The sequence below is a fragment of the Hippichthys cyanospilos genome, chromosome 3 (genome assembly GCF_059441005.1).
Source record: "Hippichthys cyanospilos isolate Australia breed blue-spotted pipefish chromosome 3, RoL_Hcya_1.0, whole genome shotgun sequence".
NCBI classification, from domain to species: Eukaryota; Metazoa; Chordata; class Actinopteri; order Syngnathiformes; family Syngnathidae; genus Hippichthys; species Hippichthys cyanospilos.
The window spans coordinates 29,823,559-29,841,547 of NC_142371.1; the positions used below are offsets into that span (position 1 = coordinate 29,823,559).

The 17,989-nt window shown below is 37.8% G+C and overlaps 1 protein-coding gene and 1 long non-coding RNA gene across 3 annotated transcripts in view; both read right to left on the minus strand.

The window, feature by feature from the left end:
• Window positions 1–5,642, minus strand: part of LOC148426775 (collagen alpha-1(XIV) chain-like) — a 112,878-nt gene extending 107,236 nt beyond the window's left edge. Inside the window, exons 1-2 of the mRNA XM_088409747.1 lie at window positions 5,551–5,642; window positions 3,264–3,367 (exon numbers count right to left, since the gene is read on the minus strand). Coding sequence (XP_088265873.1) covers window positions 3,264–3,345 — 82 coding nt within the window. The 5' untranslated portion in view covers window positions 3,346–3,367; window positions 5,551–5,642. The remainder of the gene's footprint in view (window positions 1–3,263; window positions 3,368–5,550) is intronic.
• A 5,365-nt stretch (window positions 5,643–11,007) lies between these two features.
• On the minus strand, window positions 11,008–17,568 carry LOC148426776 (uncharacterized). Of its 2 annotated transcripts, none has more exons than XR_015865000.1 (4): window positions 17,415–17,568; window positions 12,223–12,309; window positions 11,801–11,935; window positions 11,008–11,279 (listed from the first exon to the last, which is right to left on the minus strand). It is a non-coding gene; the product is annotated as an uncharacterized LOC148426776 (long non-coding RNA). The 2 variants fall into 2 exon arrangements; XR_015864999.1 differs by having other exon boundaries at window positions 12,137–12,309.
• Between the last annotated feature and the right edge of the window lie 421 nt (window positions 17,569–17,989).

Here is a 17,989-nt window from a genome sequence, read left to right on the forward strand (position 1 = left end):
ATGCAATGCATTCTAAATGTAGTATTTCATTTAAAATTTGCACCAAAGGAAGAGTCAGTGTTTTATGTTTTCACCTGAGTGGATGGTTATTAAAAATAATACTATGTTAGGTATATTAATTAGGGGTGTCAAAAATATTGTGATTGAACGCAGTCATAGTTGACCATGTTTTTTTAATCTTGTTAATCTTTTTCTCAATCCGTAATTTCCTGCTTTCCGAATACTGATTGAATCCATTTGTATGTATCCAGGAAACAAAGGTCAATCACTCCCTGAAGTGGACACTGATTGGATGTCAATGTGTTTGGCATAAACTGATAAGCTTAAAAACATCTCGACATCGCCTGCCATAAAAGATTATTCATATGCATTCTTTGGAAGAAGGAGCTTGCTTACCACAGAAGCAGCTCAAATTTAGTCTACCAAATAAATGCAAAGCACCCAAGCTGTGACAGCAGCCACGGCTAATGATAGAAACAAAGTTACAATTGGAGGGAACCTTAGCAACGTTTTTTGATAAACTAATCGAGAACACACTGTGCTTGAGCAAGTCTGTGACGGACTGGATGAACTATGTTTTATTTTAATACTTTTTTCTAATTATTGGCAATTGACAAAAACAAAACAAAACAACAGTAACATTCCTCCTGAGGGTCAAAACTAAGGGTCGCAGCTTGTAGTTGGGAGTAGTCTCAATTACAGCAGAAGATAAATTATTATGCTACATGGCACAATGTATCTAAATAAAGAACAAAATGGTTGAAGGTTCGATGAGATTAAAAGGAGATTGAATAGATCAGTTGCATACGTCAATTCAGCTCTCTTTTAAACCTGGTGACTGCACTAATATATTGTATTTTCATAGAGTAAATTAGATGCTGGCTAACAAACAAACAAAAATACATCAAATTTTGTCAAGCCTGTCACATTTTTGAATTGTATGGTGTAATTATTTATGTTTTCCTTTTTTTATTGCGTGTGGATGGAATTCTTTTTTGGTCTGCTCAGTTGGAATCCTAGCTCATTTTGCAGTCAATAGGTCTTTCTTTACCCTTTGGTATACTGGAGGTCCTCAAGTTATCGTGACGTTATGTGTTATATACACAAATACTCTCCATGGCTAAAACACACAAATCCCCCCTCTAAAACCCCAGCTGAGCTGATGTTGTTGCTTCGAGGGACATTCATGGCTTTCCTCTGCCCCCTAATGAAGAGACTGGATAGGGGTCACCCCTGTGATGCTGTAACTTAGAGGCAACAAATCCCAGTCTAATTTATACTGCCACACTTTGGTCACACTTTTTGTTTATTTCTGCCTTAAATGAAATAAATCACTCCATGCGGTACAATAGCTGCTGCAAATTGGAATGAAATGATGAGAGAGAGAGGGAAGCAGACAAAAAAAAAAAAAACGGAGAAAAGAGAATCGGCGTTAGAGTGAGAGGAAATGGTGCGAGCAAAGAGGGAGGTCTAAATTAAGTGTTGGGGGAAAAACGGGAAGAAAAAAATGCCCTGCTTTCATTTCAAAGCAATTGCCATTTAATAAGAAAGTCTGCTTGTAAACAAATCAACTAAACACAAGGAAATGCCACACCCAACAAGATTTAGACAACCTGTAGAAATCCAACAACAAACATTCATTATTTAAGGATCTAATTCCCCTTGAAAGTTGCCTGTATACTAATGTGCAAGACGATCAATAAAAGGATTACTCAACAGGTAGATCATTGATCCCTGCCAAGAACTTCTGAGTGATTGAAGAATCTTTGCTGGATGTCAGGGCAAGTCTTTCTTTGCACATTCCCACATTGTATACAGTTAAGGCCAGATGTCAATGGCAGTTTTTATTATTTCTGCCTTTGCATAGCACTGCTCTGGATTTAAATTAAAATAATGACGTGACTGAATTATACATTTTCAGCTTTCGGTAACAAAATGGAGGCAGCACTTCATCATCAAGTTGCTCATTACACTCATCAATTTGTCGGATCTGTGTATGCGGCACATGCAGTGAAACAATTCAATTTGGACAAGGACAGCTAACAATAGATTCCCTTTTGGTTCAATTTCACACTTGAATTGTGGGCAGGCACTTTGGAAAACAGCTATTTGTAAACAAGCAATTAAAAAGGAAGTTTTCCACATTGACACCTTTATATTAAAACGCCTTAATGTATTGAACGAGTGAAATGGAATATTATTGGGTGGCAAATGCAGTTAGTTGCTTGATTAATTAGTTGATCAATTAAACATTCTTTATAAAAACGCAGCACGTGACGTGTTGGTTGGAGGATTCACCGTAGATCTCACAAAATACATACATTGCCAGTGGAAGTTGGGGATGACTTCAGTCAGTCACTGACTACAAAGAATATTCATTGTCTGACCCCACAGATTTGTGGTGCGCACCCGAGCATTTGTATGTTCACCGATTTTTTTTTAATAGCATTTAATGAAAAAAAAATCAGGGGATTTTGATTTGATTTCACTTTGCGGGAATACAGCGTCTATATTTGACTTGATTTTCTTGCTTGTAATCGTAGGGCAAATCTATCATCCGACTGTAGCCTCTGCCCACATCCCACATTTCAGAATTACGTTGTTACTTCCTGAGGCTTTTTTTGTATCACACTAGAAATCAAAGTAAATATTCAGTTGAAAAAATTTTCTATTGATTTTGATCTTGTGCCTATCATGATAAATACTCAGCCCAACGTCAAATCAATCCACACGCAAATAGGTTTGAGAACATTTCAAGCATCATCAATCTGCCCTATAAGTTAAACATGTCGTGCTACGTTCATCGAAAACAGGGACAAATGAACATGGTCATTAATATACGTACAGTATATCACTTTTTTGTCGGCACAATTTCACGATGGGACCCACTGTGATTGCATCCGGTTTGCTGTGGAGCAGTTGATTGCAAGGTATACTAGAGCGTTACATATGTTGTGCAGCGCATCAGCGCAGCCCGAAGCATGCATTTACTAAAAAAACACTCTGTAGCATGGCAACATCTGCAGCCAGGTGGCAAGCGGCGCTGTGACACGGAGCTGAAACGCTACCCAGATAGAGATGATAGCATCAGTGTGCATATGGTGTCATCTGATTGGACTGAGCCTTTCCATCAGTGATAATGGGGGGAGGAGTGAAGAAAGTTTACGGTGATGGAGCCCAGAAAGCACAGAAGGCTGAGAGGGGATGGGAGAAGCAGGAAAGTGGTTTTAAGTGGAGAAAAGGACTACAAGAAGAGAACTTACCTTGATCCTGTGCTTTACTGGGGAAATGTGAAATGACAGCAAGTAACACCAGCGGAGCCCACAGACAACCCTGCGAAAACATCCTCAAAAGCAGCGACACGGACCTGGAAGAAGATGAAAAGAAGCTGAGCAAATGACGAAAAGCTGATTGAGACAAGACACCCAGTGACAGACTTAAGGAATGCCATTCAGCTGCGGGGAGGCTCCAGGGGTCAGGACGACCCACCTTGCAACCCTGCCCCCAACGAGCCCCCAAGGGGCTGATCCGGAATCAGTTAGCCCCATTTATCGTCCGCTCGGAGACAATTACACGGCAGTTGTCGGGCAGTCTAGACTGACCACAGAGCAGTCGCTCAGCTTCACGCCCACACGGAGGAGGCTGAAACAGTGGAGGACTTTGTTGGCAGGAAAGAGAAATGAAGAGAAGAGAAATGTAAAAGAAAAGAGTCAAGAGAAGAGGAGAGTTTGATTTTTTGAGAAGAGAGATGAGAACCGAACAGGAGAGAAGATGATCTTTGACCTTCAATCACAAACTTTGGGTTCTGTTACGAAGAAGGGAAGATATTATTTCACATGAAAAATTGATGATTTTTTTTTTTTTTTAGCCATCTGGTCTGTCACCCAAAAAGAAACGACAATTCCGTTTGACTGTTACACCTACTAGAAATTAAATAAGTGATTATTATTAAACAGCACGCATACCTTCCAACATAACTCTCACGAAACAAAATTATAAAACAGGCCACCAATTTAGATCACGGAAAAAAAAACTTTCAACGTTAGCACTTGTGTCAAGTCATAAAATGTAATGTAAGTTATGCATGGTCATCTTTCACTTGTTTCAGTAGTTGGGGGAAGTCTGTTTACAGTTAGGTAGGTTATTGCTCATGGATGTGGATGTGGACCCAAATCCAAGTAGTTAAGAAATGTTAAAAAATAAATGTATTTATTTTCAAAAAGAACAAAGAAGCTTCTCAAAATGTCAAAACCATACAATTACCAAATTAAGGGTAAGAGAAAAAAAAACACAAAAATAATACTTAAAGATAAGAGTTGGCTAGACTTACTGCCAACAAACATCATACCTCATTTACAACACAAATGATTTTATCATTTTGAATTAAAATTGGGAAATGAAAACATATTGATTGAATTGATTTGGATCATTTGAGGTTTGAATGAGCACTGAAATATGCTTGATTATAAGTCTCTTGACAGCAACTCAACATCTGAAGGTCATCTTCCTTTATATTTAAGAAGCTAGACTTTAATTATTACCTATTCTAGAGCAAGTCATTCAACCATGTGGTAAATATATAATAGTGTACTTCCTCTAGAAATAAATATTTTTTCTTGTACAATTAAAACATTTAAACACACATTTTGCCTTTTGCTGTCAAACAAAAAATACATCACACATGCTCAGGGTTAAACATGAGTGTCACATGACCAAACCCAGAAAAGAAATGGACTCTGAGTGGATGTTACCCTCAATGGAGCACACTGGGGCAAATGTTTCAGCCGACAGCAAGTGGCAAATGTGTTTGTAAAGGTATTAATTGTACACGAAAATGATTTTAGTGAGTCAAATTACTTGAAGACAATACATGAACTTTTTACTTCTGAAAATATAGCTAAATAAATTCCGTACCACTTTAAAATGCATTTTGCCACTTGATGAGCCCTGAGCACATGCGATGCTATTTTCAATCTATATTTCAATGTAATTAACCACTGCTGAAAATGGCTAAATAAAAAGGATATCCCTTTAACACTTTATTGAGGAGGTCTAACGTAAGGGTGCGGGTGACAAATTAAGAAAGGGGGGAAAGTGGAGGACTGACAGGATCCGAGTTTGATTGGCAGCTCAAATAGGGAAAAAAAACAGTGTGAGTGCCACTGTCCATTTTCCCCCCACGTTCCTCCTCTCACCTCCTGATTGATGCTCATTATTACACACGCAAGAGGAGGGCTGAGGAATCTTTCTCACCTGGGGACACCCGCTCTCCTGCAGCTCGATGAATAAAACAGCACTTGTAACAAAGTTGTGTCAAGATTGGATTATGGCATGTGGAGCTCACCCGTGCCTTTAAGAATATGCCCAACAGCTGCAAGTATTTCAAGATAGGAACATGTTTGGAGTACACAGTTCCCACTTTCGGACTTTTAGTATGTTATTTTCTTTGCAGCAAATTACTGTTGGTTACTACCTGCAGCCCCGCGCACCTGAGCCCGTCTCTCACTGTCACGCACATGCACGCACATTGAATGAAATCGCATTTCATACCTCTCCAGTCATATATTCAGAGCGTCCCCTTTTCTCCTCCAAAAAATGAAATCCAAAACGACCGCTGCCGCGTCCCGAAAGAATTCTTCTCCGTCTCCTTCTCCTCGTGTCACACCTCTTCGGGTTCGCTCGCTCGGTCGGAAGTGGATGACTGGGTTTTTCTCTCCTCGTTATTCAGTCATCCCTCCCTCCGGCTAATCCTTCCTGTCCCAGCCCTCACTACGTCTCATCACACACACGCATATACGCGCGTAGACGCACACACCGCCACGCAGTGCAGCTGCGCAAAAGAACCCGGGCTCATCCTGCAGGGTGCACTCGGGATGCAGCGGCTTTCCGGGGTCACCGTTCGACCCCATGGCACGGATCACATTCGGAATCTGTGTTCGGAATTTAGGTTAGGCTACTGCATTCTATTATTTGCGAGTCGAGCAAGGGAATACTGATTGGAATTTTAAAGACATCTCCGTGTTAAAATAGGATAGCTGATATGTACGGTTGGTTGTGCATATTTAATTCAACTGCGGTCCACGGGCAAACGTGCATCATTTATTTTATTAAAACCTTCATGTAACCAATAATACGAACGAAATCAGTTTCAGAGCAGTTGTTCACCCTGGATTTGTGTTTGTCTGTATTTTTCGAAAACGGTCACTGCAAAATTGCGTTGAAGTCAAAGAAGTTATGAATTATTGACTTGCCAAATGTCCTAATACAACTATCTAATTTACAATACTTTTTGGAGGTGGATTTTTTTTGTATCCTTGAAAAAAAACTTTTCTGTAAAAATGATTATATTAATAATAATAAAACGAATAAACGCCACAAAAAAGACAAAAAATATATGACAAACTTTCAAAAACTCCATATTTAGTAAAATTTGAGATTATTGAAAACATTCTATGTGTTGCCAATCCTAATGTGATGTGTTGAAAGCCCCCCAAAACATTGTGTGTGTATACAGACAGACAGACAGACAGACAGACAGACAGACAGACAGACAGACAGACAGACAGACAGACAGACAGACAGACAGACAGACAGATAGATAGATAGATAGATAGATAGATAGATAGATAGATAGATAGATAGATAGATAGATAGATAGATAGATAGATAGATAGATAGATAGATAGATAGATAGATAGATAGAATATTGTAATGTAACTAATTACTTTGAAATGACAGAAATAAGTATTAAATAACGCATGATAGTTTTGAAGTAACTTGCCCAACACTGATTAGGGTGCTTAGATTTTACAGTAGGCCAATTGATGGGACAGTTTTTAGCTTCACAGTTCAGGGACAGGAGTTCAAATCCAGCTTGCTCCAGACCTTCCTGTATGGAGTTTGCATGTTCTCCCCGAGCCCGCGTGAGTTTTCTCCTGACAATCCGGCTTCCTCCAACACTTCAAAAACATGGATGGCAGGTGTATTGGACACACTAAATTGTCCTTAGATGTGATTGGGTGCGTGAATGGTTGTTCGTCTCTGTGCGCACTGCAGTTGGCTGGAAATCAGTTGCCGCACAAAGTCAGCTGGGACAGGCACCAGCAGGTCTGCCATCCTTGTGAAGACAAGCTGCTATAGAAAAACGATGGTTTGAGATTCTAGTTTGTAAATGATATGCTAGCTTTGGGTTCTAGGTTTTAAAAACACTGTGAAATTTAAAAAAAAAGTCTTTTTCAGGCAGAAGCTAGAAAAGTACAAAATGTCTTCTTTTTAAGCACTCGATGTTTTGTGCGGTTTCCCCTCAGGCTTGAAGGAGTCATGGGAAAACCTTGAGGCTGTCTGGTCAAATGTCCCTCTGGATGGATTGAAAGCCCAAATAGCTACATGCATGCCAGGTGTGTCCCTGAGGCATCACATGCACAGTCGCGCACACACTCATTCATGCCTCAGTCAAACAAGTGTCCAAAGGTCATAAACACTGTAATAAAGTGGGAGAGGTTGGTCTTCCTTCTTGTCCCCTTCAACCAGTGGTCCGCACTTCCTTAGCTGTTGTCTGCATTCATACGGCAAACATAATAAGTGACAAAATTACCTAAATCCGTGCTTTATAAAATATATATTTATATTCAATTAAATCAAAATTGCTGGCACTTTGGACCTCCAAAACATTGTAAAACAGGGGTGTCCAATCTTTTTCTTCCAAGGCCCACATACAAAAACATTGAAGGCTAATAGGTTGGGATTTTACAATATTTTTGGCTTGTGGAGACCCTGTAATCCCCAATAAAATATCAACCCCTGCACTGAAGTCAACGTTCAGAACAAACACAGGAACATTTTTAAAGCAGTTACTTGAGATTCATTTATTTGACATGTTCACATTCTGAAACTTGACACAGAGCAGAAAGGAGAGGATACCATATTTTAAAATATCATATAAAATAATATAATATGATATAAGCTGTTATTTGAACACCCCTTGTGTAGAAAGTGTTATATAAGTGTACTCCACTTTAGACTTGTCATACATTATTAAAAATAATATTAATAATAACCACACATGTGGAATGACCAATAGCAGAAATTTAAAAACAATACAAAATCTACCAAATTGTGACTTACACTGTAAAAAAGGGTAAAGTAACAGACAAGAAGTTTACAAGAAAATACCGTAATTTCAAAATGTAAAAAAATAAAATAAATAAACAATAAATCACTGTAACTGTAAAAAGATGCCACAATATAATTCCGTTATTTTACAGATTTACTACAATAAACCTTAATTTATTGTTAAAGTATGTCAACAAATAAACTGTATTTCACAAATTTTTGTCGCTTATTTAAGGGTAAACACTAATATTAAACTTCAAAACAAGACAAAAAAAATTGGAAATTTCATTTAAAATAAATATGCATGACTAATATTTTCATAGAAAATAGCAAAAAAAATCTTTAAATTCATTCATTTAGAAAGTTTGTTCCTGCCTGTTTTTTCTCAAAGCTTGCTACATATGTTTTGTGGCGATTTTTAGACATTCAAGCCATACATAAATGTCAAAGGTCACCTGCATCGTATATTAAAAGGTGTGTGCATTCAAAACGAAATGACAACAATGCGACATGCCATTGGAGTGCGCGCTGCATGTGAAATCCTTGGTTCTCGAGAAGAATTAGATGGCACGTTATCGGTTGGTTTGACTTAATGCTTAGTAAGATCAACAACGACAGCTGGCAATTCAACTTTGGCCAACAGACACTTCGAGCGAACAGCGACTAATGTCGAGGCTGAACAAGGGTAGAAGGTGAGTATCAAACTGAAGCTGAGTAGCCTTAGCTTTATTTTCCTCCGTGCTGCTAAATTCGGCACTAGGAATCCAATCCATTTAGATGGAATGATAGCATGATGACAAAGCACGACCGGCGACGTCGTCAGCCCGATGCAATTTGTATTGAGCCAGTTAGCATGCCATATAACAGTGAGTCATTTCTAAAATTGATGTTATTAAAGACATAAAATCTAAATTTAAAACATAAAATAAAAACATATCCTATAACTACAATGGACTCCGTCTTACGAGATGAATCCATTCTGCGGTTGGGCTCATAAGGCGAATTCACCATATGGCGGGCAATACAAACCTATGTTAAATAGCTAATGCATTTAGAACCCCAGGTAAAAAAATCTAAATTGTACATACATATTAAAAATTGGTACCAAAATAGTATAGTAAGTGCTACGTATATATAATAAACATGTATACAATCAGAAAACCATAAATAAAAAATATAGAAAGGATTTATTTACCTTTGAGTGGCACTTATTATGTCCATATTCCCTTGTAAGAGTAGCCTAGGCTAGGCTAGCTTCGTATTTTTTGATTATCTCCAGCTTGGTTTCCATATAAATTATCTTCTTACTTCTTGCTTTAACATCACTAGCAATCTTTGGACCTATGGCTAACCCCTTCAACTTTGAATCAAGCAGTAAAATGCACTATAAATATGGTTCTGTAACCACTCGCGATAGAACAAAGCTTTACCATTCCGCCGTTTTGAAACGAGTGAGGTCGACCAATAGCAGACCAGTATCTCCGTCATGTGACAGCAACAGAAAGCAAGTGCAATTACCTAAAAACGCCGGCAGATGGAGACAAAACCACACAAATACAGCCAACCCTTTTGGGGCATGACAGTTGTTTCTGTCGCAAAGCGAGGAAAATACCGTAAAGAGGGGACAAACTCAGTATTCCACATTGCAACATGAAAAAAACGTAAGCCAGTGGACCCAGGGGTCCACTGAATACATGCAGGATAGCGGCTCTCTGGGACCAGAGTTGTCTACCCCTGACCTATTGAAACAATTATGAGGAGGTGAAGAAACTGTAGGTAAATACAAAATGTCATGGGTTGTTATTGTGAAATATTGTTCAGACCGTCTTATTCTTACTCATTGTTGTGAGATATTGGTCGAGTAGTAGTTTGTTGTAACGCTGTTTGGACAAGACATCAAGTCTATGCGAACTTCCGAGTGCATGAATACCCAGCAGCTAACGAATCAACTTTTGAAGTTTTTAGACACCACTAGGTAAGGCATCACTACTCAATTGCATAATCACTGCACAAATGCTGAAATGATTAGCAAGCTCTATCTTCACTTTTGCTAACCTTTGTGCAAATATATGAAAAAATTAGCTTTCAGTGCACTCCACTGCTGAAGTTTTTTGTTTTTCTTTCATTTGACAGGTGCATGTTCAAGATGAATCCAGAAAATAGATCAAACGTGGAACGGAAAGCCAACAAAAAACAAGTTGCAGTCAGTCCCAAGATGATCCCATGCTGACTGTTGAAAATGGGGACTACAAATGGAGAGGCTACATATTATATTGTACACTATAGTATTTTTATGATATCATTTATATTAATATTCATTTTTTATTCATATTTTATTTTTCTTTTTTTTAGTTTTTTCTTTCATTTCCTTTTCAGTTGAATCTTATTTTTGTTCTAGTCATTTTAATGTAAATTCACTGCTCCATTGTCAATTTAATAAAAATGAGAATGAAAAAAATGTTTTGTCTTATTCTGATTAATTATATCATTGAGTTTTTGACATGTTTTGAAAAATTTATCACGTTATTTTGTGTGTCATCTGTGATATTATCTCAAGAATTATACAACCCCATTCCATTAAATAATGTAATGAAAACCACCTAATAACAGAATGTTTCTGTAAATGTAAGCATTATTCCTCATAATAGAATGTTCACCATATTTAGAAGTCATTTAATAGTTTTTAAATGTGAAAGTGTTGTTAAATGTTAAAGTAACATGAACATGTTTGACTATAGGAAACATTTTTATGAGAAAGTAAATTTCTGTTACTTTACAGTATTTTATTGACACCTCAGCTGCCAGAAGATTACTTTACTGTTTTTTAGAGCGCACCTAAACGTTTCAGTATGTTGGGTGATACATCGTTTTAGTCTATCCCACTGAACTGATAAATTTCCCATTAAATGAAGCACATTTCAAAATATCAAGTTTATACTTTAGTCTATTTGTCACTTCATCTATGAATCCTGGATGCCTGGGACACATTGTTGCCTCTTCAGGTCCAATTTTGTCCATCCAGACGCCCATTTTCTTAGCCGCTGATCCTCATTAGGATCGTGGGCGTTCTGGAGCCGATCCCTGTTGTCTTGGAGCAGTAGGCGGGAGACACCCTGAACTGGTCAGCCAATTGCAGGGCACAGAGACGAATGACCATTCAAATTCACCTGAGGGCAAACTGAACTATGAGATGAACGTGCTAACTTCTCTGCAGAGATTAGGTTAGAGGTTAGAACACAGTAATTAAACTTTTTTTTAATCTCTATGATTGAACGTATACGTTTATAGTGCTAATAATTGACATTGATTCAAATAAAGGAACAAATCAAAGTCGCAGAAAATCCCATACCCATTACAATCAGACTGCAGACTAGGAACCATGCCTATATTGATTACATTTGGTTTATAATTTATAAACAAAACAAAGCGAAAACTAGGCGAATGCAAAGGGGTCACGTCAAAGTGTAGCAAAGGCACAGAAAAACAATTTGCTAGTCAAACAATTGGTGCTTTGCATATAAAATAAATTTAGGTTAATATTGTGCGTCGCAGCTCCAGATGACTTCTGTTTGAAAGCTTCTCTGTTCACAGAAAATGCCCTATGAATGAACGGTTCCTTTTCAATTCCCTGTTTTGTATTTTTCCCTCATATTTCCAGTTTCCTCTTGTTTTGTTATTTTTGTCTCACCTCTGCACCCTCCTTATGTCTACCGCTTCAATGTCACCGTCCTCCCCATCCAGAGGCTCTGATGAATAAAATCATCAGTCACATGGTAGGCAGAGTTGAGCGTGGGGTCATTCCGCTCGGTGCCATATGGTCCATCTGTGATGTTCAGAAAAGTTTGTGATCCCTGCATTACTTTACAACAACTTCCTTATCCGCTTTATGATAGAATTACACACTTAAGTCACCATTGGTGTACTCCAAAAGATATCATGACAGGATTCATCGTGTGATGATCTCATAATGAAGAGAGTATTTGTGAGTCAGCGATAGAAAAGGATGACAAATTGTGACAATTACATTTTCCTTGAGTCCAAAAAGCTTTAGAGAGTGTTCTTTCTTCAAAGTAATTGCAACTTGCTGAAGAGATAAGCTTCTTCACTCACTATTTCCTCATTTACCGCTGTCGCGAGTGATAAATTATCACTCTGCTGCAATTTAGCACTCCCTGGGCATACGTGTATCGTATTTTCCTGTAAAGTGAAAATAAATGTCAATTTGATATATCACACAGAAATTTTCTTAACAACACAGCCAAATTTGAATGATTAAACAAGAATATAAAATGTGGTTTCAAACAATCGCAATCTTTGGATGTTTTCTGAAATGACCTTCAAAATCTTCAAACATGTACAATATTGTTAGAAACAAATTTCTGAGTTCTTTACACAGGCTGTTCAACTGCAGGGAACCTTGCTCTCTTTTATTATAAAGACATTTATTAGTCTGTGAAAGACAGTTTCTTGATGGTTTTCATCTAATTGGAGTGGAACAGTCAGCACTGTTTATCCATTTTGGCCAAAAATAACCAATGGGATTATTATAAGTACAGTATGTTTATTTTTAACCAAGGCACACTTTTGGAAGCAATGGGATAGATTTAATCACAAAGGATTTTCAGGCTTGTTTATTTTTGGAAGTTTCTTACACTCCTTTTGTTGGGTTAGTTTCCCAAACAGGATGGGGAGCGCCAGTGTAGGGCAATTATCACATCTGCGCAGTGGTGCATGATAGGCCACGGAGGGACTTTCACTTTCTTTGAATCTACTTCCTAGGTTTCTTCCAAGGATTCATCTGTTTGTTAAAGGGAAGATCAACCCTCAAAATGTTTATATAATAGATGGAATGATATAATATGTTCTATTTGGCCCCACTAGTGTAAACACAGAATTGCTATTACTATTAGATTTGTAAAATATGAATTACAAAATCGCAGTCATTTTGCCATTTGCTGCAAGATGCAGACTTGAGAAGGCATCCCAGTAGCCCAGGGCCACTGCCTATTGTGTTTGTAAAGGTATTCATTGTACATTCAAAATAATGGTTATCAAATTAATACTATACAAAATATTAACATTTTTAAATATGAAAATGGCTGAATGAACGAATGAATATATTATATATATATATATATATATATATATATATATATATATATATATATATATATATATATATATATATTTTTTTTTTTTTTTTTTTTTTTTTTTTAAACTTACCCTAAACAGGATTATACAGAATATACTTCAATTTCTACAATGTTGTGGAGTGTTTGGGTCTGACCAAGGAAGCTAAATATTTTAGATTTGATACAGATATAGGTGATTTAGGATTTTAACTTTGAAAAACAAAGTGGGATAACACTATTTTTTGTTTTGTTTGCAAAAAATAAAATTAAAAAAAAGCTAATTCATGGTCATCTATGATGTACAATTTGGGCCAATATAAAAAAAATCTTAAAATGTTTGACAAGGCAGGCGCAGTTGGATTGTATAAACTGAATTGTTCAACCTTAGTGGATATTTTTCCACATCCATCCTACAGCATGTTGCCAGAAATCTTCACAGCTTGACTAATATTTGTGAGTGCGTCTATAAGCAAGGTATTAATACGAGAGGGATGAGAGTTTGGGATTCGCTACACATGCTGTTGGGAATTTGCGGCCAAGGAGTTCAATCTTCATCCCTTCAGATGGATGGATTTCAGCTTCATGGTCAGTGATTTATGTTGGTGGCTTTTGGCAAACTCCCAGGGGGCTGTCATGTGGGCTTCACTGAGAAATACCTTCCATCTGGTCACTCCGCCATGAAATGCTGCTGCACTGACTCTTGTCCTTCACTAACGTCCCTTCATGTGAATGATGGAACTTTGGTGGCTCTTGTGGTTCAAATACTACCCAGGGCACCGCACTGATCAATGGTAACATCTATGGACATGCATATACACGTGCGCACACACTCAGTTGCAGTGTTAATAACAAGCAACAGGTTAATATGAGGGCCTGAAGTGACCGCAGCCTTGTGATTACTGTGACTGGTTATTAGTCACTTTGTCATCTGCAGCATACACTGTCATTCCCTGAGCGCTGCCCACTTGAGGTCATATGTTGGATGATCCCACTGGGAATTGTGATGGTGGAGACATGTTTGGTCATGACAACACATATAATATTGACTTTCACGTGTTTTGGTGTAACAGGTTAGGTGAGAATGTTATCTTTTGTTTTGTTTGGCTTTGGACTGAAACATCTTAGCCAGGAGACAATCCAAGACATTTTGTCTTGTGGGTCCAGCTATTGATCTAACCATGAGACACATAGTATGTCGATAATTTACTACAGCAACACACAGTTTAAAATGGGATAGGGATGAAGGTGTTCAAACGAAAACAGAAAATGGCATGGCCGAAAACCGAAACATCGATAAAACAAAAATGTTTCAAAACCTCGCCTCACGTCTTTGGAAACGGACTATAAGATCGCAAGCGGTGTCATGCGCGGGTCTGTAAGTGATTATGAAAATGAAATAAAATTGCTTACTGGGGCTTTGAACATTATTATGGTTAAGTGCTTTAAAGCCTGTTTAAAGGTGACTCATTTAATTCTTTCAGGGCCATTGACGAGAATTTCCATCATGTAAAATACTTAGGTTGTGTGCCAGTGACAAGAATTCTTATCAAATATTCATGTGTTTTTTTTTTTAAGGTATAGCTAGATAACACTCGTGGCCAGCGCTCCCCTAAATATTTTGCCAATCGAGCGCTGTTGTAATGTAGTAGTATACATATGCAAACTTTTATTTTGCCGTCAAAAACACATCTTCACTGTTTTTGTTCATGTTTTATTGAAGGGAAGAACTTGAGAAGTTTTGGATGCTACTAAAAAAAAAAATTCTCGAGTCAAAGTCACTGTTGTACAGAACACATCTTTTCACAAAAATGCTAATTTTCTCCTTTTGCCCAAAATATCTTGGTGTCACTCAAATGACCCATTTTCAAACAATGATTACTAAAGAACGGAATGTCAACATTGTCATACAATATTCTGTCTGCCTTGAAAGGTACATCAAAATGCTTGAAATTGGCTGGCACTCTCGGGGTTGCCTTTTCAGAAAACGCTTGGCACTGAAAGAGTTCATGTGCTCCAGGTTTACTGTGGCAAATACTTTTATAATTACATATTAAAAAGGCAGGTTTGTTTTTATTTTGATTACAACTAGAATGGAAGGCAGAATTCTACTTACATTCATGTATGGTAAAAATAAGTGACTGGATGGATCATTCATCAAGTAAAATCTCATTGCAAGTAGGTAAAATCCATCCATCCAAAGCCCACATCATTTAGTCATTGGCAAGTATTAACATTTAATGCATGGAGTGACTTTTTGTCTGAGTTTGAATGCACCGCATACATACACATACATAGTTAGCAACTAGCGCCAACGCTGCAGACGTCATACGACGCCAACGTAATTCATGAGCTGTTTCTTAAAGTTCTTAATCAGCGACTGAATATGCTTTTTTGTCGTGGTTGTGTGTTGATGTTGGTCGCTCTGTGATGTGACGGCAATAAAAACTAAGTCGCGAGGACTCAAGCTAGCCAATCTGCTAACACAGTTACGAAGAACTACAGCTATTGCATTGTCGTTTATGTATTATTTGCTATGTTTATTATGAAGTAGGCCTTTTCAATATGCAGTTGGCATGTGATGTGAGGCGGTTCGTGTTCCACGCAAGATCATTTTTGGCTCGCACGAGAAAGAAGTGGAATCTCGACAGTGCTCTCTGCTCAACCCATCGAAAAGCAGTAATTGCCTGGGAAGCAAAGCCCCTCTCCTTGTCATGTGAGTTCATCAAAAATTCATTGACACATTTCTGGTTTTTGGGTCTTCACAACATTTGTTTTCAGACATATTGTTTCGGCAAAAACAAAATGGCTAAAAATGTTCAGTGTCTGGAAGTTCAATTCCTCCCTAGAATGGGAAAAATATAATTGACAAATGCATGGATGATCTATGACCTACAAATATCGACATTATAATCATTTGCATCCAGTCACTGAATTCTTCATGATAGCTTCATCTAGGTCCATCTCAAATCATCCAACCAAATCCTAACACTGCTGATTGTAAATAATGCACAGGTGCCCTGGCGGCAGAAAGCATTGGGCTATATTTCAAATCATTTGGAAGACTCGTCTGCAAATATGCCATGCTCCTGAATAAACTGGCAGCAAACTTTAGTTTCGACTACAGCTACAAGAGCCAGTGGTACATTTTGCATTGGCTTTTATTCATATCAAAATCTGTCCAACTGTAGCATCAGTAGAAGATCGAAACATATCTTGAATGGACTGAGTAATCAATGGTCTCAAACTCACGTAAACCCAACACTGCCAATAACTTCTTTTCCACTGCCCGCTAAAGCCTGGATTTATCCACCTTAGTTAAATGACGCTGTTCTGTATAAACGCCTGTGACACCTATTGCCAAAATTCCGCCTTTGGCAATGGTACCAGAGCCACAACAGAGGGAGTATTGCACTGGGCATAAAGTCGAGTAACTACATAGCAGCAATCAAGCCAAATTAGAACATGTTCTCTCCCTTATGATCAAAGTCGGCAAAGGTCTGAGGCTCACATATCCGAACTGAGTATTGTGTTGTTTGGGTGAGGTTGAGAGTGTTTTGTTCTCCCAATCTGCTCAGAAATCAACAATGTTAAACCTGTTCATTTTGAATCTTACATCCTTATTTGTGGTCAACACTCAAATTGGTCAATGACAGTCTTTAGCAACATTAAAGAATCTGACGAATTTGAGAACAAGGAATGGACAATTCTGAAATTGGACTGGATTGTTGGCATGTAAAGAAATGCCATTATGTGAATTATAATACCCGATTGTGATGAAACCATTGTCCCTGCAAAAAGAAATGTAAACTTCAACATTAAACTTTAAACAACTTGGATGCTGGTACTGATGTGATCTGTATTTGTGTGAACGCAGAGAAAAATACACTAAACTAATATTTTAAGCCAGCATGACTACAACAGATGACTACAACAAGGTTTTGAGTGATGCAATGCAACAGCTTCCATTAACGTGTTTGGGTGAGGTTCCAAAAAAATTTTAAAAACTGTTTTGTCTTTAACAAAAAATTTAAAATATATCAATTTTCCTTGAATGCGAACAAAATTTGAACGTTTTTAATCAGCTAATTTAACTATATGATACTGAAATAAATCCAACAAATTGATCAGCAACTAACTCTGGATCACAATAATTAAAACATGTTAACCAACCTTCTGAAGTCCTTTGTAGTCCCCATCTGCCTTTGCAATTGTTGTAAAAAGCACTGCTGTACTTTTTAGGAATATAGGTACTATCAAACCTGTCTAGTTCACTCATAATGTCCTTTTCATCAAAGTGATACAGTATTTGAATCCACTTGTTGACTGAAACCCCTCACCTGCTACTAGCATGGCTGCATACGATTACGAGCTCCGTCACGTGACATCCGGAGTCCGTAACAATGAGAGCACTGCTACTTATAGAAGTATTACTGCAGTTGAATTTATCTGGTTTAGGAAAAATAAATAAATGAGTGAAAAGGACAACGAATTGGGGTCACCTAACATTCAAAGAGATGTTGAGCAGGTGGCATTTGTGCTTGCCCGGAGCCTGTGCCGCAGATAGAATGAGAAGTGGACACTCACTAATCAGTCACAGGGCACATCAAAACGAGATTTTCTGAATGACACTGCCATCTGCTGGTAGCTTTTCGCTACTGCGGTTCACGCCTTCCATTTTGTGCGATTTAATATTGTATAGGGTTCTTTAATGAGGTAAATGTCTCATGGATGCAACATCATGTTAA